The 26732-nt window shown below is 38.4% G+C and overlaps 1 protein-coding gene across 12 annotated transcripts in view; it reads right to left on the minus strand.

Annotated features, from left to right (window-relative positions):
- Nucleotides 1-26732, minus strand: part of LOC137102841 (nesprin-2) — a 78037-nt gene that overhangs the window by 30841 nt on the left and 20464 nt on the right. For 7 of the 12 annotated variants that reach the window (XM_067482748.1, XM_067482747.1, XM_067482757.1 and 4 more), the window contains 39 exons: nucleotides 26430-26633; nucleotides 25518-25723; nucleotides 24597-24704; nucleotides 24041-24338; nucleotides 23381-23559; nucleotides 22967-23282; nucleotides 21783-21947; nucleotides 21275-21595; nucleotides 21023-21159; nucleotides 20370-20499; nucleotides 19212-19382; nucleotides 17861-19096; nucleotides 16305-16469; nucleotides 15402-15557; nucleotides 14981-15219; nucleotides 12868-14872; nucleotides 12431-12765; nucleotides 12179-12323; nucleotides 11893-12093; nucleotides 11335-11588; nucleotides 11100-11250; nucleotides 10332-10475; nucleotides 10113-10244; nucleotides 9675-9857; nucleotides 9290-9427; nucleotides 8854-9039; nucleotides 7525-7647; nucleotides 6873-7055; nucleotides 6494-6553; nucleotides 5313-5414; nucleotides 4768-4836; nucleotides 4189-4614; nucleotides 3893-3987; nucleotides 3646-3790; nucleotides 2885-2956; nucleotides 2501-2656; nucleotides 2064-2261; nucleotides 928-1020; nucleotides 181-366 (listed from right to left, as the gene is read on the minus strand). In XM_067482748.1, coding sequence (XP_067338849.1) covers nucleotides 181-366; nucleotides 928-1020; nucleotides 2064-2261; nucleotides 2501-2656; nucleotides 2885-2956; nucleotides 3646-3790; nucleotides 3893-3987; nucleotides 4189-4614; nucleotides 4768-4836; nucleotides 5313-5414; nucleotides 6494-6553; nucleotides 6873-7055; nucleotides 7525-7647; nucleotides 8854-9039; nucleotides 9290-9427; nucleotides 9675-9857; nucleotides 10113-10244; nucleotides 10332-10475; nucleotides 11100-11250; nucleotides 11335-11588; nucleotides 11893-12093; nucleotides 12179-12323; nucleotides 12431-12765; nucleotides 12868-14872; nucleotides 14981-15219; nucleotides 15402-15557; nucleotides 16305-16469; nucleotides 17861-19096; nucleotides 19212-19382; nucleotides 20370-20499; nucleotides 21023-21159; nucleotides 21275-21595; nucleotides 21783-21947; nucleotides 22967-23282; nucleotides 23381-23559; nucleotides 24041-24338; nucleotides 24597-24704; nucleotides 25518-25723; nucleotides 26430-26633 — 9813 coding nt within the window. The remainder of the gene's footprint in view (nucleotides 1-180; nucleotides 367-927; nucleotides 1021-2063; nucleotides 2262-2500; nucleotides 2657-2884; nucleotides 2957-3645; nucleotides 3791-3892; nucleotides 3988-4188; nucleotides 4615-4767; nucleotides 4837-5312; nucleotides 5415-6493; nucleotides 6554-6872; nucleotides 7056-7524; nucleotides 7648-8853; nucleotides 9040-9289; nucleotides 9428-9674; nucleotides 9858-10112; nucleotides 10245-10331; nucleotides 10476-11099; nucleotides 11251-11334; nucleotides 11589-11892; nucleotides 12094-12178; nucleotides 12324-12430; nucleotides 12766-12867; nucleotides 14873-14980; nucleotides 15220-15401; nucleotides 15558-16304; nucleotides 16470-17860; nucleotides 19097-19211; nucleotides 19383-20369; nucleotides 20500-21022; nucleotides 21160-21274; nucleotides 21596-21782; nucleotides 21948-22966; nucleotides 23283-23380; nucleotides 23560-24040; nucleotides 24339-24596; nucleotides 24705-25517; nucleotides 25724-26429; nucleotides 26634-26732) is intronic. The other 5 variants (XM_067482754.1, XM_067482749.1, XM_067482751.1 and 2 more) reach the window with 5 other exon arrangements.

A 26732-nucleotide genomic window follows, 5' to 3' on the forward strand; every position in this document is an offset into this window, starting at 1 on the left:
GGGAGAGGGTGTAATTAGGCATAAATATTAGTTAAGTTAAAAAGTAAAAAAAAAAAAAAAAAGTTAAACTTTTGAACCTTTGAAACCATTAAGAAGCTTCTACACTCTTGGGAAAGTGCCCAACTTAAATCTGGGCTTTATCTGCCTGTTGAAGAAGTTTCTCAAAGCGCAGTGAGATACCTTGCGTCCGCAGAGAATGTCTTGAAGTTGGCTGCGGTTGTGAACTTGGTTCATCTGCGCTTCGGTTTTGCATTCTTCACCTAGTTCCAGGAGGCGAGTTATCCCCTGAAGCAAGGACTGGGAAGCTTGCTGTAGTTTGGTTTTTTCCCCTGGACACTCTGTCAGATGTCTGCCGAGCACACACTGCTGAGAGATGCAGGAGGAGCACAAAGTTTAAAGGGAATAGCATAAACCTTTGAAACATATGCTATGTCATGTTTCCAGGGAGTTTATTTAAATCATAAATTATTCTGTAATTACAGGTCAGGGCTTTATATTAGTACATATGATTTGGTGTTTTTTTCTTAGAAGAGCTGCACTAAACTTTATTTAAAGCTTAGGTCATTCGTTGTAATGTTATATTTGTTAAGAGAGTCCCATGGGCACATATTTACCAATGATTTTACAATATTGATATGTAAACATTCATAGTGCCCACAAAAAGTATCCCCTCCTTTAAAGTTTCCAAGGGGTAATAAGCAATTTAAATTAATTCAAATATATAAAACTGAAAATTAGTGGTTTCCTAAGAATTTACCGCCCCTATAAGAAACCAACTTAATTCATTGTTTTTTGTTAATAAGTGGAAAAAATGTAAAATTGAAATGACAATTAAAAAAAAATGAAGGTAATAACTTCTATAAGGGGCAAATACTTTTTACAAGGTACTGTACATACACACAATACAAAGCTGTCGACACCAGTTACCTCTAAAGTAGGAACAATCTTCAGAATTGGGAAGATCTCACTCTGTCCCAGATCAAACTCATCTAAAGTACACAGCTGTTTGGATGGGAGCTCCTGTGTAAGACAAGTCATTTAAGAAGTAGGAGTAACAACAATCTCTACATCTACATAAAATTAAGTCACCATGTTACAGTCGGCTTTCTTGAGTAATTGATTTCTTAACTGTCAAGTAAACGACAAAGCTATTTTCTACAATCCGGGTAGAAACCTGATTTCCCTAGATTGATTTCTCGTGTAGCGCACAAATTTCTCAGCTTTTTAGTAAAGTGCATAACCATAAAAAAAGGCTGCAAAGACAGATCATTACACAGACCAATGACAAAAGCAATAGCTCACTGTGCAGCAGAAGTGCTTATCAGGTTAGTATTATTTTTAACATTTGTTTATTACTGATTTCCAATGTGTATGCAACCTTTTAAGGTTAGGGTCTTAACCTCTAGTTGAGAGTAAGAATTTTAATTACTTAAAATGTTTATTTACTCTATGGCAAATAACACAATACTTTAGTAACTGCAGATTTATATTTTGCACACATAATCAAAGTAACTCGTGACTATATTTCTTAAATGAAAGAGGTGTAAGGTGCAGAATGTAACTCTGAAAAAAAAAAAGGATTAATGTAGCACCAAGTATAAACTATCTAAATTGATATACAAGTATGATCCTTAAGTAAATGTAATTAAGAACTTAAGATAAGAACTGTATCATAGTATTGCCTAGAATGACTCTAGGGACAAGGCAGCAGGAGGGTGGATTTGGAGGGGTTCTACTAACTGTTAACAAGTCTTCTCACTAAAAATCAATTCCATCAGCACAGAGTCCACCAGCTAAAGCTTCTTTAACAATCATATTGTGTTAAACAAAAACAAAATAGCACACACTGCCTTTAACTTAACTATTACCAAAGGTTCTGCAGCTGTAGTTCAACATATTAAATGTGTCAATCCTAAACTTTTTGTTGCATTTGACATTTTAGAGATATTTTTGAGTCACACAGTAGGATTTATATGGTTAATGGTGTTATAGTTCTCATTAGAGGCTGTTCTGACACAGTATAAAGTACTATTCTGTGGCTGAGTTAATAGTATACTTCAAACCTTATGTTTCTTGAGGCTTAGATGTTCATGGAGCTGGTTGTTGGCCATGGTGAATACCAGCTGGACTGTGTGAAGACAATCCTGAAGGCAATTCAAACAGTGCAGAACATCTTGTTCTTCCCCCAAAAGCACTGGTCTGGTCTCAGACTCCATTTTTTTCAACAGCTCAGCCAGAGTGTCTATGTCAGTGCTTAAACACTATGCAGGGAGAGGTGGGAAAAACATTTAGGTGCTGTGTTCTCCAGCTGATTTCATGGCAACTAGTTATGTAAGTATATATATATATAAAATAAAGGAGTACAGAAAATATCCTTGCTTTTCCTGCAGGCTTGTAAAAAATAAATAAAAAATAATAATATTTTACATCGTGCATAGTCACCAAACATTTATTGTATGTACTGTATGTGCAAAGTTTTCACGTATGTCTATTAAGTCACCTCCTGCTGCAGCAGCCTCAGCTGGCCGTCATCCTCTCCACTGCCACCAGGAGTCAACAAAAAGACGGTCAAAGAGTCCAGACAGAGGATGACCCTCTGCACAGCCGCATACAAGTTCTCCTTCACACCAGGATGAGTACTGCTTGCAGTCGTCACCTGGGGGAAAAAAAAAGTAAAAAGTTAAGTCCTGCGGTGCCATTTAGGAGCAACTTGGGTTTGCTGACATTGTTGCATTGCTGTGTTTTGCTACAAATGTGGTTTCTAGTTAGCTTATCATTCATTGGACATTTGTCTATAAAACATACAGACTGTTTCTACAGAGAATTCCTTAAAGGGGACAACACAGGTGTGCTAAGATTTTTGCTCTTTTTCTTTTGTACATACCATTTGCCTTAGCATGGTAATGGACTCATGTGTACCCTGGAGAACAGCAGAAGCAGAACTCCTTTCTAGAACCTAAATAAAAACAGAAAATTATAGTTATTTCACCGAAAAGAAAAGAGCCACAAAAAGCAACAACAAAACATTGGGCACGTTGGTAGAACCACTAGCTGCACACTGGAAAACACACAGCGCCAAAGCCGGGGACACCTGCCGAAAGGGACAGAGAGAGGGATACCGAGGGGGAGAAGCTACAGGAGAGAGAAGACACATTTTGAATTAATTGAAGGCTTTTTAGGGAGTCATTAGGACACCCCAAAAGTAGGGGATTACAGTAGTCCAATCTAGAAGTAACAAATGCATGGACTAGTTTTTCAGCATCACTTTAAGACAGGATGCTCCTAATTCTGTTCCGTAGGTGGACGAAGGCTGATCTAGAAATGTATTTTATGTGCGATGTAAAGGACAAATCCTGGTCAAAGATAACTCCAAGGTTCCTCACAGCAGTACTGGAGGCCAACGTTATGCCATCTAAAGTAACTATATTGTTAGACAGCATATACAATTATTTCAGTTTGTCAGAATTTAGAAGTAGGGAATTGTAGGACATCCAGGCCTTTGTGTCTTTTAGGCATGCTTGAACTTTGACTACTTGGTTAGTATCTTCTGGTTTCACAGTGGTCTCCTCTAGTTCTCATGTATCAATCAATGTTTAAATATTTTAAAATCAAAAACAATCTCGATAGGTAAATTGATTTTTGTACCTTTTCGTGTGTTCCTCCATCATCTGAGCTGCTACAAGTTTGTTGGTCCTCCAGCATTTTTTTCAAAGTTGCCAGATTTTGAGAAATCTGGGCGTAAAGTTTACTCCAACTTGGATGCCCCTCGTCATCTTCATGTCCAACTAAGCTAGAGATCCAACAGAACATGCAACATTTAGCCAAATGGAACTCCATGCAGTTGTAAAACATTTCATTCGTCAGTTCCTGTAACTGTCACTCTCCTTTTTACCTGCTTGGTATTTTAGACTCTGCTGAAGCCTGGATGTCGTTAAAATTCCTAAGACTGGTGCTGACTTCAAGTTGCTCCTTCAAAGCACTAGTCAACTGGATATTGGGAAGAAAAAATAAAAACAGTGTTTCTATTGATTCTTTAAATGTCACTTCATTTCATTTTAAAAATGTCCACAACATTTCAATTAATTTCAAAGCTGTATGTCAATATCTGGTTAATAGTCTAATTAACCAAAAAAGTTGAACATGTGCTTGGAAAGTTGGAAAATGAATCCCCTTTTTCCACAAACTCACCAGACTTTTTTGGGGAGTTGTGGACAAACACAGATCTTCATCTTCCCTCGTTATAAACTCAGTAGTAATGAAGGGAGTAATAGGTCTTACAGGAATCAGTCTTGTGTCTTCCACTACAGCTGCTGTCTGAAGTGTCTTTATTTGAGGACCAAAGACAACCTTTTCATGATTTGGGGATTTATGTTGCTCCAGTGTGTAAGCAGCAGTAAAATCCTCTTCAGATCTTAGAGCGGCTGCAATGCTTACCGACTCTGTCGCAGTGTCATCACAAAATGCTTCACCGTCATCGGCTTTAGTATCCATTGTTCTAAGAGCAATTTCACCATGTTCAGATCCAAAGTGACTGGTGTCAAATCCAGACTTCACAGACAAAGTTTCAACAACTTCTGATCTTGTTTCAACATGATGAGTAAAACTCTTCAGTTCCTGAAAGACAAAGAGCAATGATGGCAATGATGCAAAATGCTTACACTGAAAAATATCTCACCATTTCTCTGTGTCCACACTATGCCACTTAGAATAGGTCATTAATACACACGTCTTTCAATTGTCAGAAAATAAATCTTAAAAATTATTTACCTTCAAATCAGAGAGCAGATTGATATCCTCACTTTGTACATCTGAACTGTTGAGTGTCTTCCCTGGGTCCTTTTGTATAAAATTGTATAAAGAAACATATGCAAATAAAATCTATGCACATGAACCAAACACACACATCATTCTCATTGTTTTTATGTATTTGGAGGGAAATATTCCTGTGGAGCAACATCTTTACAGCAGCTGCTCCTGACAGTATCACAATAGGTTTATCGGGAAACAAGATGTGTGTCTCACAAATGCAACATGCAACATGCAAAAATATGTGAATCCTCTATGACAGCACAGAAAATTGTGATAATTATTAAGCGAATCAAAATTTGAATAAAGAAGAAAAAAATATAAAAAGGGCAAGCTCAAGAAACTGAGTTTCATTCCAAAATGTTTAAATACTAAGTGTTAAATGTATCCATTTCTGAGGACTTTGGTGTTTTGTATTCAATGATATTTGAAATTCTGGAATGAAACCCAAAAGGAAGACACCCAGAGACATGCTTCCCTAAGTTGTAATTTATTTATAGATTTACCTCAGGAATACTGCATGTTAGTGTATCAGAAGACGACGAGTCACTACTCTCATCATCCTCATTCTCCTCTTCCTCTGAATTAGATACTTCAAAAGCTTCCTGCTTTTAATGATAACATACATCATAACTGTGATTTAAAGGGAAACTAATAATTTGTGAGTCCAATGACACTAATAGTTTTCAAATATCTTTGGCTTAATATGATGCCCAAGCAATATTAATAATGTTGTGTTTTTCATGTCATACTTTGAGCATTAGTAGTTAATTATTTGCCATATCATTTTCTATTTTTTTATTTTACGTGGCACCTAAAAATTACGGATTTAAGTACTTTTTATCAGATATCATTGGTTGAAACTACAACAAAATGCATGTTAATTTATTAAACATGTTAAAAATCACCATGCAAAACATACAATTTGCAGTTTTCCAATCCAAGCTCAGCTTCTTAAATAATCCCGTCACTTTTACTGGAGGTTTATTGTTCAAAATACTGCTACAATACTTGATCGTGGGCTTGGTGACTTTCATTTTTATTTCCCAAAAACAGTTTAATTTAAAAGCTCCAAAAATGAATAGCAATGTGTAATATTTGTTAACATCTAGTGATGAGCTTGAAGATTGTAACCAGCTGAATAGATGGTTACCCCCCCAAGCCATCAAACAGAGACAGACAATGTCTGTCAGGTGCCCTTTCGTCACGTACGACTGCAGCAAAAGCAATGGGTTAGGAGATGAGGCTATTTTAAATAGCTACTGTACACATTGAGGAACTAAATTTAGTTAACCTATTTAGAAAAGTATGAAAAACTACAGGTTATAGCTTCCATAGAAGTATTATTGTTACGATTCCAGCAATGTCATTGTGTTTTATTGCTATCATTACATATCTGTTTCCAGGCAAGTACAACCCACCATTAGCAACATCCTTGGGAAACGCAATTTTATTCTAGGAGCTTATTCTGATTGGAGGATAGAGTTAGCAGATACTTGCTTTTTAATCTGTTTGCAGATATAATAATAATTTGACAGGTTCTTTGTTTGTCGGGTCTGGGCAAGTGTAGAAACCTGAGAGGGTAAAGTGGCACCTTTAAATTTAAAGATTATCCCATCACTTAAGTTAAAACATCACAGTAGTGTTGTTGTTTTAGCTGGTGTTTGAGGAATTCTTCTTTCTTTACCTTAAAGACTGTGATGTCTTCAAAAATGTCTCTGGTTCCTTCCTCATCTTTATTCCTGTTCTGTGTTATTTAAAGAAAAAATACAATAAAAAAACAGAGAATGTGATATGTTGAAAGATTAAAAAAGGCAGTAGATTGAACTGTGGTCTCACAGAGGATTGAAATGATCATAAGTCTGCTTCCAGTGACAAATATTCAGAACATCCTTTAGGATGCTTTGTAAAAAACAAAAACTTTACATAATCATACAAACTTTGAATTTAAGTCACTGTAAGCACATTTTGTCTAACCCATCAACTACAGTAAACAGTAAAATATCTACAGTAAAAACAAAACCTATTTGTTCTGTGTGCTGTAGCATTCAGACTTCATGTTGTACCTCCAGGTGTGAGACCTGGTGCTGTGTGAGTTGTTCAAGCTCCTCCAGCTGCTGCATAAGCCCTCTGGCTTGGGAGAAGACAATCAGGTTCTCCTTTGCTCCCTGTGGTAGGTAAAGATCTCCTTTGCATCTGTCTATCTCCTCCAATGTCTTCTGCATTGATTTCACATTGTCCAGGATTACCTATTAAGATAAACACAGTAAACACGTGTATAAAATAAACATTGGTACAAACCACTAATGCTTGAATCAAACATAATACACTATACATTTTACTCTGAACCTGAACAACTTATACTTTTTCAATTTTGTTTCTTACAAAATAATTGATGTGGAAGAGGAAATGCAGGTTTGTTTTCCCACTGCAGTAACTTGTGTGACACTAATTAAAAAGCTTTGTTTATTAAATTTTTAGCAGCCATATGTTAATTTTACATCGTCTTGGCAATGTAGTAATTAAAAAAAGCTGTGTCTAAAGACTATATTCGCTGAAATTGTTCACTTCAAAAAAATCATGCCGGTCCTTATTTCTTAAATCTCTTAGTTTAAAGCTTTTATTACTTTTTACTTATTACTTTTTGGATATTCTCTATGCATCTTGTTGTTATATCCATGAAAAAAGAAATGTGGAATTACAGTTAGATTGCTTCACCTGTCGGTTTTGAAGATGCTCTGTCAGAGTTATGTTGGAGTTTTCCATGGAGGATAAAATTGCTCTGATCTTCAGAAAACTCTTCTCCATGGTCTTCAGGTCAGCCTCTACAGAATCCACAACCTAGAAACAAGATTTCCAGCAACTTTGGAATAATCTCACTGTATATTTATAATGAAAAAGATATAACTGCCGACTTCTCTTGACTTTACTTTTTAAAAAGTATCTTGCTTGTCTGGAACGCATGTCATATTTTCCAAAGATTCCAGCTAATTTGCCCAAAGGGGAATCTTCTTTTACTTTCAGGTCCCCACAGCGAATCATGTGCCTCCATCTAACCCCACCCTCTGCATCCTCTTCTCTCACACTGACTAACTCTGACTAACTTCATGTCCTCTTTCACTCCATCCATACATCTCCTCTTTGGTCTTCCTCTAGATCTCCTGCCTGGCAGCTCCAACCTCAGCATCCTTCTCCCAATATATTCACAGTCTCTTCTCTGAACATGTCCAAACCACATCAATCTTGCCTCTTTGACTTTATTCTAACCTGTTGCACACACCTTTTCCATACTCTCCATTGCTCTGAACCGTTGACCTTAAGTACTTTAAGTCCTGCACCTTCTTCATCTCTGCTCCCTGTAACCTCACCGTTCCGCTTGAGTCCCTCTCCTTCAGACACATTTATTCTGTCTTGCTGCAGATATTCTTCATTCCTCTGCTTTCCATTGCAGCACTCCACCTCTGTAAATTTTCCTCCACCTGCTCCCTGCTCTCACTACAGATCACAATCTCATCTGCAAACATCATAGTTCACGGAGATTCCTGTCTAACCTCATCTGTCAGCCTGTCCATCACCAGACCAAAAAAGAAGGAGCTCAGAGCCGATCCTTTGCGCAGACCCACCTACACCTTGAACTCCTCTGTCACACCTACAGCACCTCACCACGGTCTTACAGCTCTCATACATGTCCTGCACCACTCTAACATACTTCTCTGCCACTCCAGACTTCTTCATACAATACCACAGCTCCTCTCTCTGCACCCTGTCATACGCTTTCTCTAAATTTACGAAGACACAATGCAACTCCCTATTACCTTCACTGTATGGGGTCCTAAAGGGAATCAGGTGGTATAATTGGTCATTAAAAAGTAGTCTAACAGAGTCCTCCCTCTGCCATCTGGGGTCACTAAAAACCAGTTAAGTCTATAATAAAGCCTAAAACCATAGCGCAACATGACTGAAGACCACTATATGCAGATGCTACACTGACATCACAGCTCTCTGTATCCACAGTGGAAGAGTAAGTCCTCGTTTCTAAATTCTTACCTCAACAGCCTGCAGCAGCTGCTCCAGTGGCTCTAAGATGGTGCATTGCATTCTGTGGACTTCATGGTCATTTTGCTTCAGCCTCTCCTCCTCTGTACTGATGTCACACACAGAAGAGATCTCAGCCAGTACCAACCTAAAGTCCCGTAGTGTGTTCCTGATTCTCTCAGAGTCGTCCAGGACCAGCTATAGTTCAGGATATGAGATAAAATCATAATTAACATAATCAATGTGAAAACGGATGTAGTTACTGTGGTCAGTAATGAAAAGTGTCTGTTAGTGTGGCTGATTAGGTGTCTGGCATGTGACATAGACCAACTATATTATCATGAGAGTGCTGAAACCTCAATACATACAATTACCCATAAAGGAACAAATATAATACATAAAAATACAGCATATAAACTTTTTTTTTTTTTATCTTCGTGTCATTGACCTGTAGAGAGTTTGCATGATTTTGGAGACTTCTGGCTGTTGTGAATGCGCAGTGGGTGCTGAGCCACATCTTGGCGTCATCTAACCAGCAGGAGGCGCTGTACAAAATGTCTTCAAACTCCTGAAGACACGCAGGGATCTGACACACCAGTACAGAAAATACAGAATGGTATAAGTTATATTAGAACTTTATTAGAAGCTACTTTCCACATTGATATTCCTGATCCACCTCATGTCAACACTTTTCCTGCATTCATAAAAGTACAAAAAGTACAAGGCTGACTATTTTTAAGTTTGATGAATTGATTAAAAAAAAAATTCTATACAAATCTGGGCATAAAAGTACATTACAGTTTTCAATGTAAATATAACAAAGTATGCCAAACCTTGCTGAGGAATGAGGTTCGCTGCTCGGCCATCTGTGCTGTGTTTTGGTAGAGCTGCAGTGGATGTGTGAGCCGGTCTATGAGGAGGTGGGCTTGATCTGGATGCTCCTCTGCAAGATCCTGAACCTCATTCTCCAGGAGCATCAAGTGGCTGTGCCATGCATCTAGCTCATCCCATACATGCTGGAGAACAAGAAAACTCTTTTTACAACAAGAAACAGTGATTGTTTCAGCTGATTTGTGTCAGCTGTAAGAAAAGTGCATACATGGTTGAGTCTTTTACTGAAAAATCATAATTTAGACAATTAGTTGGCAGCTGTGTGCAATCATTTGATTCCGATTCTAGCTCAAACCACAACTAATATAAAAAAGCATGTGCATATCAGGGTTATGTAGCATTCACATACAGCCACATGAGCAACCAAGTAATACACGCACCTTGAGCAGATTTTGAGCTTCACTGACTGTTGGACTTTGCTGCTCCAGTAACACTTTTATTTTCCCAAGACCAGAAGCTAACTCCGCCATTTTTCCAGTAATCTTCTGAAACACGCTGCTGCTCTCAATTAGCTGTAGGATGATTACACATAATTACAAAACCTTGGTGGGAGAGAATTTATGTGTTGCTGAGGCTGGATTTATCATCTTTCTCTATACCTTCTCTTCTGCTCTTTGCAGAAACAGCTGAACTTCATTTAACCGTCTGCTGAGATAAGCTGGAATCACATCATACCGGCTCTGCACACCATCCATAATAGACTTTAGTTTGGCCTTCTGTGAGGACAAATCCTTTTTGAACTCCTGTAAGTGTGGAAATACAAGACAAACATGAGAAACACAACAGGGTGAAATAGAGTTTAGTGCTACAATAAATGTCTTTGAATATTTCTTATTATTACTTAATTTCTGGCTAAAGGCATAACAAGAACCGACAGTCATTAACAAGTTCACTATATAATATAATTTTAAATAAATTATACAGTATTTGAAAGAGAATGATGACTGGAGCAAACTTTTCACCAACATATTCTATGGCCATACAACATAAAAGAACTGCAAACCCAACATAATTCACAGGAGGCTTCTAATTGAATCCTGACATTACATTACAAGTAATAACATAAAAATATCAAAAAAACAACAGCTTCCAGCTTGTCCCTTAAGAGGGCGCCACAGCAGAACGTGTTTTTGCCATGAGTTTTTAAGGCGGATGCCCTTACTGCTGCAACCGTCCTATTTTATCCCGGCTGGGGACTGGGAACAAGGTAGCCCTTGATGGGGGCCAACCCTAGTGGGCTGGGATTGGATCCCGTGGCCTTCTGTATTCCAACCAGATGCTCCACCAGACCCCCTACATTACTAATAATATAATATAAACATAAATAATACCTTCCAAAGTTATTAGGCATACAAAATTTCCCTGACCTGTTGTTTGCTTGGATCTGAACAGACTTGCAGTGTGGGAAGAATGGATAACATGCGTTTTTCCACCTCTTCTATATTCTCTTGAATCTGCTGTCTCTTTTTCTCCTCTGCCTGTGCTGCAGCTACCACCAGAATCTTTCTCTCTCTTAGACTGTGGAGAAAAGCAGCATCTCAGTACCTCTGATAAATGAGGACACACTTTCCCACACAAACATGCATGTTAAACAAATCTCACCTCTTGAAGTTCTCTTTAATCTTTACCAGTGTTTTCCCAACAGGTCCAGGATTGTTGGGATGCTGAAAAGTGGAAAAGCTCAGGGCAAGTCGGTGTTCCAGGGATGCTAAGGCCTGCTGCTCCTGCTCCAGACTGGCATGGTGCTTCTCAGCCTGAGCAAGAAGCTGGTGGGGTTCCTCATGAGTGAAGGTCAGGCTGGAAGAGTCGAGTACCTCGGCCTGAAGACTGGCTAACAAGCTGCAACACTGCTCCATCTAAAGAAAATATACTGTAATCTTCAGTATTATTGATACAATACCATTCTCTGTACTTTATGTCCTGTACTCAATGTTGCACTGTAATTATTTCAGAGAAAGCAAATAAAAACAATGCAACTGGCAAAATGGTGAGTCAGCTAAATTAGAGGAGGATTATGATGCACCAATTTTTTAGTTCTGGAATATCACACACATCTGGCAGGCAATAAATAATAAGACATTTGTATACATGTTGCTGTACATACATTCTGTCGTGTTTATATTTACATGCAAAAGCACATCCTTGGTTGTTAGAACTCACACTCATAGTAATGTCCTTCCACTCCTCTTCTTTCTGTTCTGTGTGGGCCATCAGGAAACCAACATGTCTCTGTAATGATAGCCAGCGCCTCCAGTGGGCTCTTAGCTCACCACCTTTACCAGCCACACAGCCCTTATTTACACATCCTGACCTTAGTTCTTCTATTTTTCCAGCAAAGCGTTGGAGATCCATCTTTAGTAGCTTCATGCAGGAGAAAAATGGAAAATTCTAAATTGCATACATACAAAGATAAACATGCAGTGAATTACTTCTGTAATTTACATACCATAACTTTCTTTTGCTGGGCTATACATTTGTCATATGAAGTCACTTGTGCCATAGCGCATTCTGAAAGCCTTGTTTCAAATTCCGAGAGATGCTGCTGTATTTCTTCATGATAGCTCCTGTTGCTTTGCAGACTTACTGAACACCTGTTTAAAAAGTGTCTTGTAGGCATATTACTTTACATTTTTTAAAACAGAAAATACAAAATCAATCACATCATCGGACATAATATTATATAGAAGTACATCAGTACCTCTGCGAGGACTCCATCCTGTGCTGGGCCTGTGCTTTGAGTACAGCTCTTCCCACCAACAATTGGCTGAGAATGCTGATGTGGAGCTGCTCCGTCTTCGGATGAGAGAAGCAAGTTTGCTTGGTGACCAGTTTCACAAGGTGGCAGATATGAGCCTGAAATCCATCTTCTAGAACTTCTAGAACCTGTTGGATCTGTCTTTGTTCCTCAGTACAATCTAAAAACCCGCCAGATGCTGAAATAAACATGGCTTGAGAATTATGAAGAAAGCCTACTGCTTTTTGAGCAGCACAATGGTAAGCCCTCAAGGATTCCCGAGCCTGGGACAGTCTCTCCTGGTGGACACATGATCATGCATAATTTAAGGGTAACATACATTTAACAAAAGTTAAAATACTCAAAAATGGGCAAGGTTAATTCAGAATATTTAATCTTACCATTTGTAAATGACACTCTTGCATGGTCTCATCTTTAAGAGAGTACAGGTCTGTGTAGTTCTTCAGGTTAATACTTTCTTTCTGTCCCAGAGATTCCAACACTCTCATCCAAGACTCCATATTTCTCCAAATGACCCTGTACCTCTGTAGGGCACTTTCTATTGCTTTTTCATCTGGACTGACTGGTTTGGCTCCCTCTAGTTCCATTCTTGTTCTTTGGAAAAGTTCAATTAAGGCAGGAAGTTCAGAAGAAAAGCGCATACTTAGAAGAAGCTGGGCCTCAAGGTTTTTGATATCAACAGTGACAGAATGCTCAAAAGAAACCACAGCTTCCACTGTGCGGTGAATCCTCTGCCTCTCTGAATTAAGTTCAGATGGATACAGCTCCTGAGCTATGGCTTCCAGTTGGTCACTTGCTTCTTGACACTGTCTCTGTACCAAGGGAAGTTTGACCAGAAGTGCCTGAGATAGTGTGAACCTCTCATCTACACTCAGTGTTTTGTCTTTGGCACGCTTAATTAGCTCTTTGGCAATGTCTCTAGATTCTTCCATTTGTCTCCTCAGGTTCAGATATTTATCTTGCTCCAAGGCATTAAGACTAAGAGTTCTGCATTTGTCCTTCAGTTCCCCAATGGTGTTCAGTAGAGAGCTTTGCTTGGCATGCTGGCAGTGCTGATGCTCTTGGACTTGACACTGATGCTCAATTACCCTGTGCTTCAAACGTGAAAGGGTTTCCTCTATAATGGGGAATTTCTGCTGCTCAAGGTCACTGGCAATTAGCTTTAAGCTTGCTTGGATTGTTTCGAATTCCTCTTCTGAAGTGGTTCGCTCATGAATAAGCTCTTCTAGCTCCCAGCTGTTTGCTTTCTCATGAGCTAATAATACATCTAATTGTGTCCAAAGCCCTGACACTCTGTTGACGAGATAGTGGCTCTCTCCTGGACTTAGCCCTACTGCTATGTCCTTGCAACTTTCTGCCATTGCTTCTACCAGATTTAGCTGGCTCTCTATTGCTGCAGTGGCTAATTTGTGACTCTGCAGCTCACTCTCCAGAGTTTGGTTGTCAGCTATGGAAACATTTTCAACATGAGCACAAGGATCTCTTGTTGCATGTGTTTCTGCCAGCCAGGCATCCATGCTAGTAAGATGGGATAACAGTTTCTCCCTCTCCTCCAGATTTTTCTTCATGGTGTCATGTGTATGATCCAAGCTATCAGTAATTGCTTCATAGAGGTCTTCTATTGTCTTTAACACTAGATCGTTTTTGTCCTTTTCCAGGTCAGAGGCAATGTTTTTCATCTCTTCAATCTTGCACCGTCTAGACAAAATATCAGTCTGGAATTTCGTCATCTCACTTATCTGAATACGAGCCTCTTCAGGGAAAAGAGCTAACTTTTTACCAACAGAGATATGAGTTTCCGCCTGCTTAACCCATATGATCAAGTCTCGAAGTTGCTTGTTGATATTAACGGAATAAACGCTTCTGGAAATGTCCAGCTTTCCCTTAGTGAGATTTAGCAAGGATCCCAGCTCCTGAAGTTTGAGTTGGAGCTCATTCTGTTCTCTCTGACCCAAACAAAAGTGGAAAAGAACATTTGACTGGGATTGCAAATGTAGATAAAGCTGGTTGTACAATGTTAGATCTGTGCTCACACAAACTAATTCTAAATCACTTTTGCAGTCACAGCTTTCAAACTTGGATATCTGAAGAGCTTCAAGCTTGGTTTTAAGTTGTTCAGCCTCTTTCATGAGAAGGAAGAATTGAGAGGTGGAGTTTGTAGCATGCTGCAAAGCTCTCCTGATACTTCCTTCTAAAAGCCTCCATTCCTCCTGGACACCTCCAAGCCAGGCAAGAGGAGCACCTGAACCTTCTGCACCACTTACGTGAACTGACAACTTGCTACTTAACTGGAGAAGCTCTTCCACCAGACTTTTCTTCTGTTTCATGGTTTGCATCAGGGCATGAAGTTTGTCAGCTTGAACAGCACTGCTTTCCAAAGCTTTTCTTACAGACACCAATAAAAGACAACATTAGTGTAACACATCATATATGCAACATAAAGAAATAATCTAACTGCAGCAAAGGTTACTTTCCAATGATAAGATTACTCACAAGCTCATTTTTTCCTTCTCAGCAGCTAAAACCTCCAGGAATGCTCTGGCCATCTTCATGTGTTTGTGATACTGTCTGACCTCCTCCAGCTGTGCTGCTTTGACCTGCACTGTGGCAGAGGCATCTAGCAATGCTGCACTCCATTCCTCTTCAGCTCTTTTCAAGATTGGGTCACACACCATGGTAGCGCTCCAGCTTTTCATAGTAGCTACTTGTTCTTCCACATAGCGCCTGTACTCCTGCAATAAGCAGAACCAGCTTTAGAACAGATTAGACAGTTTGTTACATTGTTGCCTGTTCTTCAATCTGATAAAATTGGATTAATCGTATTTAGCATATTAGTGTAAAATTCAGATATGACACAGAAGTTTGAGTACATTACGTAGAGAAAAACTGCACAGATACTGTATCCTGCACATACCTCTGCCTGCTCCAGTTGTTTGACCATAGCAGTGATGCCAAGCTGTGCTGGTTGGTATCGACATGCCAGAACCTGTTGGACAGTTTGTACCAACCGAATGTCTGCCTCTCCAGGACAGGACTGCAGGTACCATTTTAAATCAATGTGTGGTCTCCTCTGTATCATAATAAATAAAATAAATGTGGTAGGAAACTTAGATTGAGGGAAGGCAGAGTTTGTGAAAATAAGGTAAAAAAACCAACAAACTGAGCAATGTCAAAAACAGATTGGAAAAAAACAAGACATAGGAACTTTTAACTCTTTAGGGTGCCAAAAAACTTAATAACCAACATAATTGTATCTACCAGGAATTAGTTATTTATGTAGAAATGGGGGAATAATCATTTGTATGCATTTACTGTAAACTTTGACATAGCAAACTGTATACTGTGAAAATTTAGACCCACTAAGGACCAAACAGGAAATCTTTGTATCTCATATATCCTTCCTGTAGACATATCAGCAGCATCATGGAAATACACAAACATCAGTTATAACACTGCTTCAGTACTCTTATCTGTTCACTGTTCCATGCATTTATAATAGACTTCTTGCTTTTTTTGGGACACATGACGTTGTGTGTTTATGCTTTGAATAATATTACTAAAATGCTTGAAAAGAATTTTCATTTCATTTCATATATATTATATCATATTGTATATTATATCATTTCTGTATTGCTACAGAATACCAATTTGTGCCATAAACAGTGATTTAAGAATGTTTTTTTACTTCAGTGTAGTGTAGATTAATAAAGACAGTTTATTAGAATGCAGCATGTCTTGCAATAAAGTAAAACTACAGCAGAGTCAGAGGGGGAGAAGCTGGCAAATTGTTTTCAAATTAAAACCAATTGATACTCACATTTATTATGGTAATTTTTTCCACCACGCTCTGTATCTTGGATAAAATATCCTGCATTGTGGATCTGTGTTGGTAGGATTCTGGTGATCCATCTGTCATCTCTGCAGCACCCAGATCAGCTGCCATACCGAGTGCTGTGGGATCCATGCTTTCTTGGATCTCAACCTGCAGACACAGAAGACAGAGATGTTGTCACACTTTAGCCACCTTTTTCTCTGCGTTTGTCCACCAATAATAAATATATAAATAACATATAAATAAATAATACCAGAGCTTCCCGCTTTTCGTCAGCTCCGCAGTGGGAAATATTAGTATTGACGGTGGAAAAGTGAGTCAGTGCAGTTAAGATAAGAATGTGCCCGGGTAGGGAGCACTCTGCCCTTAGGGAAAAGAACTCTCTATTCATCTACCAAGTGCAGCCTGTTTTGCCTCTTTAAATGACTGATCTGTTATAACTTGGTAAGACTAGGCGAGCACCAATACATGGCATGACCTGCTGGGTTACTTCATTAAAAACAGGGGAGGTGCCTTTTAATGTATGTTGGGCAGGACAAAGTCTGTGGTAGAGCTGGGTGCAGCTAGAGCAGGAAGAGATCTTTTTTTTTTTCTTTTTCTTACTGTAGCTTATTTTATTGGAAACATCACCTGATCAGGATCCTTTACCACAAAGCCAACTGTAATGCTGGAACTGAAAACCAGATTAATATGGTGCATGCATCTCTAACATGTCAAAGCTGTCTGTTCATGTCAAGAACATGTATGTACTGAAGAAAGAGGCCAAGTACTGTATCGTACCTGCATGTACTGTACAGGCAGTTACCACATTTGCAGAAGCCAAAAATGTAGAGTGGCATTGCTATTAAAGCAGTAATGTGCATGTGGTTTTGCATAGAACATATGCCAGGATTAACAGAGCAATCTAATTACTCTTGTTTTCAATGTTCAACATGAACTTTTGCATTTTGTTGCATATTTTATATGATAATTCCGTTTGTGATTGGCAGTTAATTAATTCTGTGCATATACATCACAGATTTTATCCATTTGTGCTAAGAAAAAGAACATTCTTTCTACTTGATGAGCAATATTGTGAGAAAAGACAAAAGCCTAAAATGTATGACTAGACTAGCAGAATTATGACATTCAAATGCCAAATAGTGAGAGAAATATGTTCGAGAAGCAAATAAGTTACAGCAAAATATAGGACAGAGCATAAAATTACAGATGCAGAACTTCCAGTGAAAGGAGGATGATGTGTAAATGTCAAAGAAGACCATCGTTAATTACGTGAAAATCTGAAGATTTGCGTATAAAACATTATGATCAAGGTCAAAGACATATAAATAGTTGATATCTGATTGAATTTAAACGTAATTAGGCTGCAAGTAATCACTGCCAACCCTAACTACAGCACAGACAGAATGTTGTGAGGAGTCTCACTCCTACAGTAAGAGGATCTGGGATCTGTGCTAGCTTACTTACACTTTCATAGTGCATTGGAACATATTCTTTAATTACAAAAGCTATATTTTAAAAGAAAATTGATTTGAACGTACCTGTCCATGTGACACCCTTGTGTCTACCACCGATGACTGTAGCTTTGACTCACTTTTGTCTTTAAGCAGTGACTCCGTGGCCCGTTTTTTTGGCACTTCTAAAAGCCCGGACTTTGAGAATTCAGGTGGTTCGTTTGCATTTTCTATCATCTCTGCATGTCTTTTAATTGTGCTCTGTGCTGTATCAGCACCCACAATCTGTTTGTTGTCACCAACAGGTTTTTGTGTTTCAGCTAAGGCATTTCCAGTTTGCACAGAATCCCCCACAGTGCACAAGACTGAGCTCGTACTTTGCTCCTTAGGGTCACAGGAGTCTTTCACACCCTCTTGCTTGACACCTTGCAAGGTTGCTTCTTCTGCATGTGTACCAGTGAGCTGGCATTTTGCAACTGTATCACGTGATGTGGAGGAATTGAACACCTCATTACATATTAATTCTGCACATGAGTGTGTAAACTCTTCATCATGCAGCTGTGCTCCTTCTGAACACCTTGGCAAATCCAAAGTGCTGGTTTTAATATGTTCTTTTTGTTGCAGCTCCATGTCCAACATTATTGTAAAGATTTTCCTTTGGTGCACACTGGTGTTCTCAAGCTCCTCTTCTTCAACGTCAGTATCTGCTTTACACATGTCTGATTGTGCTGCTGAATTAAGCTTTTTCAAGTTTGTTTTGTCTGATTTAGAATTGAGTAAAGTTGAAAGCAGTTGATTACTTGAAACTTCTGTGAGCTTTGCATCATACATTCCTGCTTGATGAGAGCATCCAGGGCCAACATCAGCTCCAACATCATTACTCTGCAGCTGCTGTGGCTTCATGTCCAACACAATTGTGAACACTTTCTTTGGGGTCAAGCTGATTTGTTCACAGTGACTCTCTTTAACTTGAGAATTATTAATTATCTTAAATGTCTCTGGCTGTGCTGCTAGATGTTCCGTAAAAGGGTTAATGTCATCAGGTTTTGTCACTGAGGATGTTTTTATGCCAGGCTCAGTGGGAGGATGATGCCCTTGTATCAGAGGAAATAAAGTGCCCTTACTTATTGTTTTGTTGTCATTCTGATCACTTTCTGTGTTTTCCTTGTTATCTGTTACAAAAGACAGAAGAGACGCTGGACCACACATTGCCATAGTTTTATCAGGTGAAGCTGAGTATTGTGGGCCATCATCACTTCTAAAGTTTTCAACACATGTCAAACCTTTTTCCTCCAATTCCACTTCAGTAACACCTTGACTGACCTTAGAAAAAAAAACAGAAAATTTTATAAAAATATGAATCAGCAAAACAAATTATAAATAAATAATACCATCATCGTTTTGTACCATAAGATTCAATGATGAAAAAGAAACTCACCAGGTGTTTTGACAGGGCTTTAAGTGCAAGTGTGCTTTGATCAAGGGTATCTAAAGCACAATTTTCCAGTTCCTTTGAGACTTCTGTACAGACAGAAATTTGAAGAAATTCTATTTCTGAGAGCACTTCATGGACCGACTGTTGAAGCCACAAACCTTCATCGAGAACTGCCTATGAGAGCATAGACAGATATACAACTTAAAGCCATTCAACCTATATTTCAGGAGCGATGGATTCAAAGTAAATGGAGTTCATTGACCCATATTCTATAAACAATACTTTTATAGCCATGCATGTGGCTCTGTGCGGCTGTACAAAAGCAAAGGTGTGGTGAAAACATCAAACAAAACCTTCTGACAATGACATTGTTAAAGTAAATTATTAATGTTGCCATCTTATTTTAGTGTAATAGCATTCGTTTGGTGGCCAGATTACCAGAAAAATAACATAATATAACTGAGTTACAATTTGTCCTGTGGAGAACATCAAGGTATGTATGAATTTTATAGGAAATGATTCAGCTGTTCCTGAGCAATTTCACTCAGAACCGCTAATGCCATCCTGGCTGTGACATTAGAGGATCTGAGTGAAAGCCATTAGTATTCATCCACTGTAAAACATGATGTTTATGTCAGCCATTTTGCAATATTCAGGTATTTTACAAGAAGATTATTTCCATTCACCATCAGTAAATGGTTATCATATAAAGTTGTGGCTGTTCATAAGAACATTACTAGGAAGACTAGCAAAACAGGAACATCAAAGGTAAGCTTAAAGAACTGCATAGCAAGGGGGATGAAAAACAAGAAACATTGTAAGTCATGACAAAGTGAAAATCTTTGCCTAAATTAGCCACATCTTCACCAGAATCCTACCATCCACAAATTGTAACTCAGGTAGGCACAGAGGGTGGACCTATGGCATTTACAGCTCTACAAAAAGACACAAAAGTCCTGCAGAGAAGAACATTTCTGGGTTTCTGTTCCAAGCCAGATACAGCAAAATGTAATAGTCTTGGTATTAAAATAAAGTGCAGGGTCAAATGGGACAGGATATTTTAGGTTTTCCAAGGAAACTAGACACGGTCAGACTATGGCACGATATGTCAAAGAATATAAAATCAAAGAATATAAAATCAAATTAGATCCGGTGATTTACTTGGCTGGGTGATGATCGTTCAGTCTGTACTGTTTGAATCCACTGCTGCAGCTGATTGATGACCTGTCTCATCAAGTTAGAAGTGTTTTCCGCACACTGCTGCTTCTTTTGCAGAAAAAAAGACCTGAAGCTAGAGTAGGAAAATTAAGGAGAGATAGGAAAAGAGTGAGTTTTAAAATGTAAACAAAAAACAAACAAAAAAATTTAACAAGAAATAAAGGAAGAGTGCATTTTCATAATCACAAAAAAGCATCACAATCTTCACCCACCATTTTTCTAGAATAACTTTAAGAGAGTTTTATTATTAGCACTGGAAATTACCTAATAATCCTGCCATAAACTCTGACACATTTAGCTTTAAATAGAATATGAAATTAAACAGAAGCACAACAAACATCTTTAAGTCTCCCGAAAAGTCTATGTCCAGAAATTTATATTCACAGTTCAATATCCTGCAGTTATTTGTTCACTAAGAATATAGTTTTATTATACTTTTAAGTTTTAATATCCATGCTATTAAAAGTTGCAAACATTATATTTAGATTAACATCAAAAAGCTGCATGGATATTGTGAGTAAAAACACTAGGGTGGTTAATCACTCAGAGGAATGCGACTTTGTTTTGGAATTAGGATTTACATAGCTTGTAAGCACCTCTCAATGTCTTTGGTAACTGCCTCAACAGTCCCAATGACATCTGTAGGAAGCTTTTCTTGTGTGATGCTTGAACCTTCAGTCTTCTGCAGATTGTAAAGCCCTGCTGCTAACTCTGTCAGTCTGTTATCACTAAGCTGAAAAAGACAAAAAAGGTTAGGATGTGTGGACAAATGTGTGGATAAATCTGTTAAATGTGCAGCCTTGTTATAAAAAGGATAAAGCAATATTTTATAACATTTTATATAATACCTGTATTGTATACCACTGCTGTTTGAGCTGCTTTATATCAGGCAAGTCTTTATGGTTCCCAAACAGCTTTCTGATAATTTCATTCAGGTCTTGCAGTGCTGTCTGTACACAGGAGACTTCAAACTTCACTTGCTGGAGTCTCTCGTGGTTCAGTTTTGCTCTGATGACACCTTCTACTGCCCTCTTGTGGTTCTCCATGTTGCTGACTTGTTGGAAAAAGCTGGCCTGTGCCTCAGCTGTGGCACTGGCTGAAATAGAGTCTTTGATTGCTACAAGTTCCAAAAGGTGTTTTTCCATGTCTGGCATTTCTTGTAACAATGCCTGGAAAGTGGAGAAAGTGACAGGTAAACATCCTTGTTATTAAAAATAGAAATAGTATGCAGGTGGTCAAATGTTCACCATCCCGTTTATATAAATGTATTTTCCGGGGTTTTAATACAGAACGAAGGGGAAACAAAATCTGTAAGAGCTCGTACATGATTCACCAGGTTTATTTAATGGTCCTCACCTCCAGAGATGGTAAATCAGTGAGCAATTCCGTGGAGCTTTCTTTCTGAGCTTGACAGGCTGACACACTGTGCTGCAGGGATGTCAATTTATGGTAGCAGCCCTGTAGTAACTGGCCAAAATTTTCCTCATTACTCACACCTTCCTTGAGGCAGGAACACACACCCTGTGGACATGTTGGTCACATAAAGCTATAGTCAGAAGGCTTACTTTTAAACATTCATTGATTATAATAAACCAGAGGTTCTTAACCTCTCTTGTCTGATTTAACCCTGCACCTGTATTAAAGTAGCTCAAAAACCTGGAAATTAAACCCTCATCTAATGCTCCAAATATGTTTATTTCAATTTATTTTATAGTGATTGGTTGATCAAGTGGCCTATATGTTTGGAGTTTGGAGGTTTCCTCCGGTTCCCTCACACAGGTTTATTGGTGACTCTAAAATTGCCAGTAGGTGTGAATGTGAGTGCAAAGGGTTGTCAGTCTGTGTTTGTCTCTCTGTGGCCCTTTAGACTGGTGACCTGTCCAGGGTGTATCCCACCTCTTGCCTGATGACAGCTGGGATAGGCTTCAGCCCCCCCGTGACCCAAATAGGATAAGCTGTTACAGATAATGAATAGATGGATGAGTTAATCAAGTTTGCATTTAACTATTACATTAGAACCTTTTAAAAACTGCTAATCTATTGTTTTAAGGTAATAATTATAGCCGTTTATCCATTATATTTTTAGCATTTTCCATTACCTGTAGTTAATAAATTTAGCAGTTCACCATTGGTTTACTCATATGTTCTATACCTACATAGCACTGACAACCGTAATTTTCTTGGCTGTCCTTCCAGTTCTTGTCAACATGTTATTTAAGAAATGTCTACTCAAGAATTAACTCAAGGACTTTTGTTTTATATTTAAGCAGTTCAACTTTATATAAAATATGTAAAAACATTTTGAAATAATTTTTTCACGATTTCAAATTGTTTATTGGCTCTGGTTCAATTATAGAGTACATGGAGGATTTGAACTATAGAACATTAACGTCAGTAACAGTTAGAAAATGGAAGGTTTTGTAAAACGTCAGAGCACTAATTTATGTACATTTGTATATTAGTCATTGCAATGTCAATTAACAAAAATATACTTTAGATATTACTTTAGACATTATCATCAATAAAAGTTGAAGGTTTACCTTCAGGTCTTCCATCAGTCCTGACAAACACCTGTCCAGCTCAGCCCACGATGAATCTTTCCACATGGTATCACTGGTTTGCTCAGCCAGTTGTCTCCTCTGTTCAGCCAGGCTAATAAGCGTTACTTGCGGTGATTCAGTTTCATCTTGCGGCTGACAGGCCGGAATGTAGGCTTTTCTAAGCTCTGCTGTACCAGGCCAGGGGAGTAATGTGGGGAGCTGAGCTGTTTGGGTCTTCAGGTCTTCCAGTCTGCAGCCAGCCTCCTGCTGCTCGGCCAGGTGGGAGGAGGTGAACTCCGGATCAGCCTTTAGGACACTGAAACACCATGGGACACAAGGCTGTTCATACTTAATTATTCTATTGTGTTTTTATCCATCATCACAGAGGAGTAGCCATACATTTGCTCCACTCACCTGCAATAAGGTTCAACTGACTGCAGGAGTTGTCTCCAATTCTCCTCTGTGGTCTGAATAGTTTCCAAAACTTCTTGTTTCAAGTCATCCTCATCACACAATCTTTGGCTCAGGCTATTTCCGGCAGCTCTGAGCTCTTCAAGGCAAGTCTCCCCTTCTGCTGTCGCACTTACCACAGCCTGTAATATAATTTTACATATTTGTGCAAAACCTATTCAGAATGCAGCACAATGAAAACTGAATAATTCTTGATTCTGCTCTTTTAACAAACAATGACAATATAACCCTCCATTAGAGTAGGCTTTGAGCCATTTAGTCATTGTAACATCAGCTCTAGGTACGTGACAAAAGGAACCTCCCCATTTAGGAACAAGTAGTAACAACTGTAGATGAAATAAATAAAGAGATCTGTGTGATCACACCCATAGATTATACAATTTCAGAATGTAACCACTCCCATTTTAGAACTACCTAAATGGAAAAAGTATATAACAAATAATTTTGCCTGATTGTAGAATGTGTAGAAATACGGTGCTCAGCCTACATTTGAGTCAGACTAAAAGGCCTGAGGAGCCCACTTTCTCAAATGTGTTGAAGAATATGATTTGCCATAGATGTAAAAAACACTTTGCAGCTTAGAGTGGGTGAAGATCTTCTTACTTGAGCGTGATTTTGTTTCTGCTCGACAGGACACTGAATCCCAAGGCTTTCACTAACTGGAGAGTCAACAAGTTGTCTCAGATCTCTGATCCAGCATTGTGGGCGCTTAGACATAACCTTGAATGCCTCAATGTCCTGGCTCAGAGAACTCTGCCTTTCATTAGTACCATCAAGTACATTAGTTTTAAAGTTGTAGTATCGTTCCAGCAGTTTTCTAGTCTTTTCCAGTGGTGCGGACTGCTGAAGTGTGCTCTCTTCTAAGGAAGACACCAGCTGGCAGAGGAGCTCTGTTCTCACCCTGTGGGAAAGAGGAATGAAAACACAGTTGATCAGTTACAGGTTATTTACACTTTGAAATGAGGAATAAGGCAGACAAAAACAAGCATTGTCAGGACAAGGTCACCAAGCTTGTACTGATATTTCAACTGTGTGTCATCTTGAAACTCAGAGAAAATCCCAAAACCAAACAACTACATGTTGTTTAAGTGTGTTTGACTTAACTGACTTAAGTGTGATTAACAGAGCATTAGGTGTCTTCACCTAGAAAACTGTTTACCTTTGTTTAAATTCTTCCTCTTGCAGGAAACTAACGTCATCCTCCTCTGCCGATTTTTTCTCAGCAGTTTGCAGCCATTGTTCCAAATACTCACTCTCCCTTTGCAGCCTACAACATAAATACAGCATGAATGCAGGTATGCTAATGCCCCATGCACGTGTTCGTAGAGTGCACTATGCTGAATCCCAGTTGGTTAAAGTGATATCATGGTGAGAAAAATCTGACTTGGGAAAACAAGTTGAACTAGTCAGATTTTTCTCACCATGATATCACTTTAACCAACTGGGATTCAGCATACTGACGTCAATAAGTGGAGAAAAAATAGAAGAGCAGACAGGGCTAAAACATTTGTGGTAACAAAACTTATCTTTAAATTCAAGTTGAATTATACAAAAAGAAAACGCAACAAACAAAGACAAACTTATCCAAACTTGATGTCTTTTGTAGTTTTACAATTACAGTACAAGTATGATTTGTATGATTTAACAATTAAATCAATAAAACAATTTAATATAAAACAATTACTAATTTTGGGAACTATATAGCGTTTCTGGTAAAGAATGAGGTTATATAATTTATTATACATCCTCTGTGCTTTACTGAACACAGTCTGTCCTGCAACACACCTGTTTCAGACTTTTTAGTTACGGTCTGTTCAGTTAAGGTTTTGCCTGCTTTCATTCTATGCAGATCCTCTGAGGAAAATCTTTAAAGCACATTCAATTAATCAAGCAACTATTAGACCAACGTCCATTTATTCCTGTCCAGCTGCTTTCTTAAGTAGGTTCTTACTGTAATGTGTTATATACAATATTATGTGGAATGATCTGTTTTCTGTGGTACATGGCTGTAAATAGACATAAAATTTCTTCGCAGATGTCTGTAAATCTGTACACATTTACTGAGTGTGGTGTCTGTTACCTATCAAGATCCTGGATATTCTTCACAGTCCGTTCCTCCACCTCAGAGAAGAGCTGATGGATGTTTCTGAATTCCTCTTGCAGCTGCACCCCATCCACAGACAGACTCTGCAGGCTCTCTGGACTCGCTATAGAGGCCATGCCATGCAGATCCTCCAGCAAACTCTCAGCTTGCTTATCCTGGGACTGCAGCTGCCAACATAGTTCCTTTAGACGAGGAGTTACTGTTAGTTATTATCATTCGAAAGTCTTAGCTCTCAATGGCAAGATGTTAAAGTGACTACGTGTAGAGTTTTAAGAGATGATACAGTTTTTTTTTTGTTTCGATGGTATAAATAATCAGTCTTGCTTTTCACACATTGTATTAGTTCCTGATGGACATTGGCTATATTTCTGGGATACTTTGTTTAGGAGAAACAAGAAGTCAAACAAACTAATCAAGAATTTAGATAACTAACTGTTTCATCCTTTCTAAACAGCAAAATGTGTGCTCTGTCTACAGAAAGCAGTTTGTCAATCTGGATTAAAGATGGTAGAATCTCCTCCCTTTCTATTGTTACTGAAAACTGTATTGCATGGCAAATATTCATGTGAGTTATGCCTTTTTTTATGACTTATTGCAAGAAAATTTGCATATATCAGAATCTAGGTTTTGAAGTATTTGCTGTTTGATAGTTTATATCCTGTTTTGTATCTCTTGTATGTCCTCAAAGTACGTGAAACATCAGTGAAGATGTTATAAATTACTAGTTTAAAACTGTGAAAACAAAAAACCATATGGTGATTCAAAGAAACACCGTAATTTATTTCTATTTTGATTAAAACAATAAATACTACACATACATGAGTTCTATTTAGCAGAACTGCGGGCAGACATAATATTATATGTCAGTAATAAGGCTATCTTACTTACCTTAAGTTTTGCAAGTACTGTTGCAACATCTGAACCACTGAGAGTAAGGATGGAGTCCTCAATCATCTGGAGGGAGTCGAAGCATTTAGCCATCCTGGAAGTAATTTGTTCCTTAGCAGTCACCATCTGCCTGTAAACATCCTCAGCTTCAGAAACTAGCTCCTTCAGCTGCTCCATCTTCTTCCTTATCTGGGTCTCAACCACCTAAACCACACAAAATCAAATCAAGACACCCCAAAAAGACATGTAAAAGTGATTTCATATCCACTCAATCACAGTTCAAGGGTTCATTCTTTTGAATGC

The sequence above is a fragment of the Channa argus genome, chromosome 17 (genome assembly GCF_033026475.1).
Source record: "Channa argus isolate prfri chromosome 17, Channa argus male v1.0, whole genome shotgun sequence".
NCBI lineage: Eukaryota > Metazoa > Chordata > Actinopteri > Anabantiformes > Channidae > Channa > Channa argus.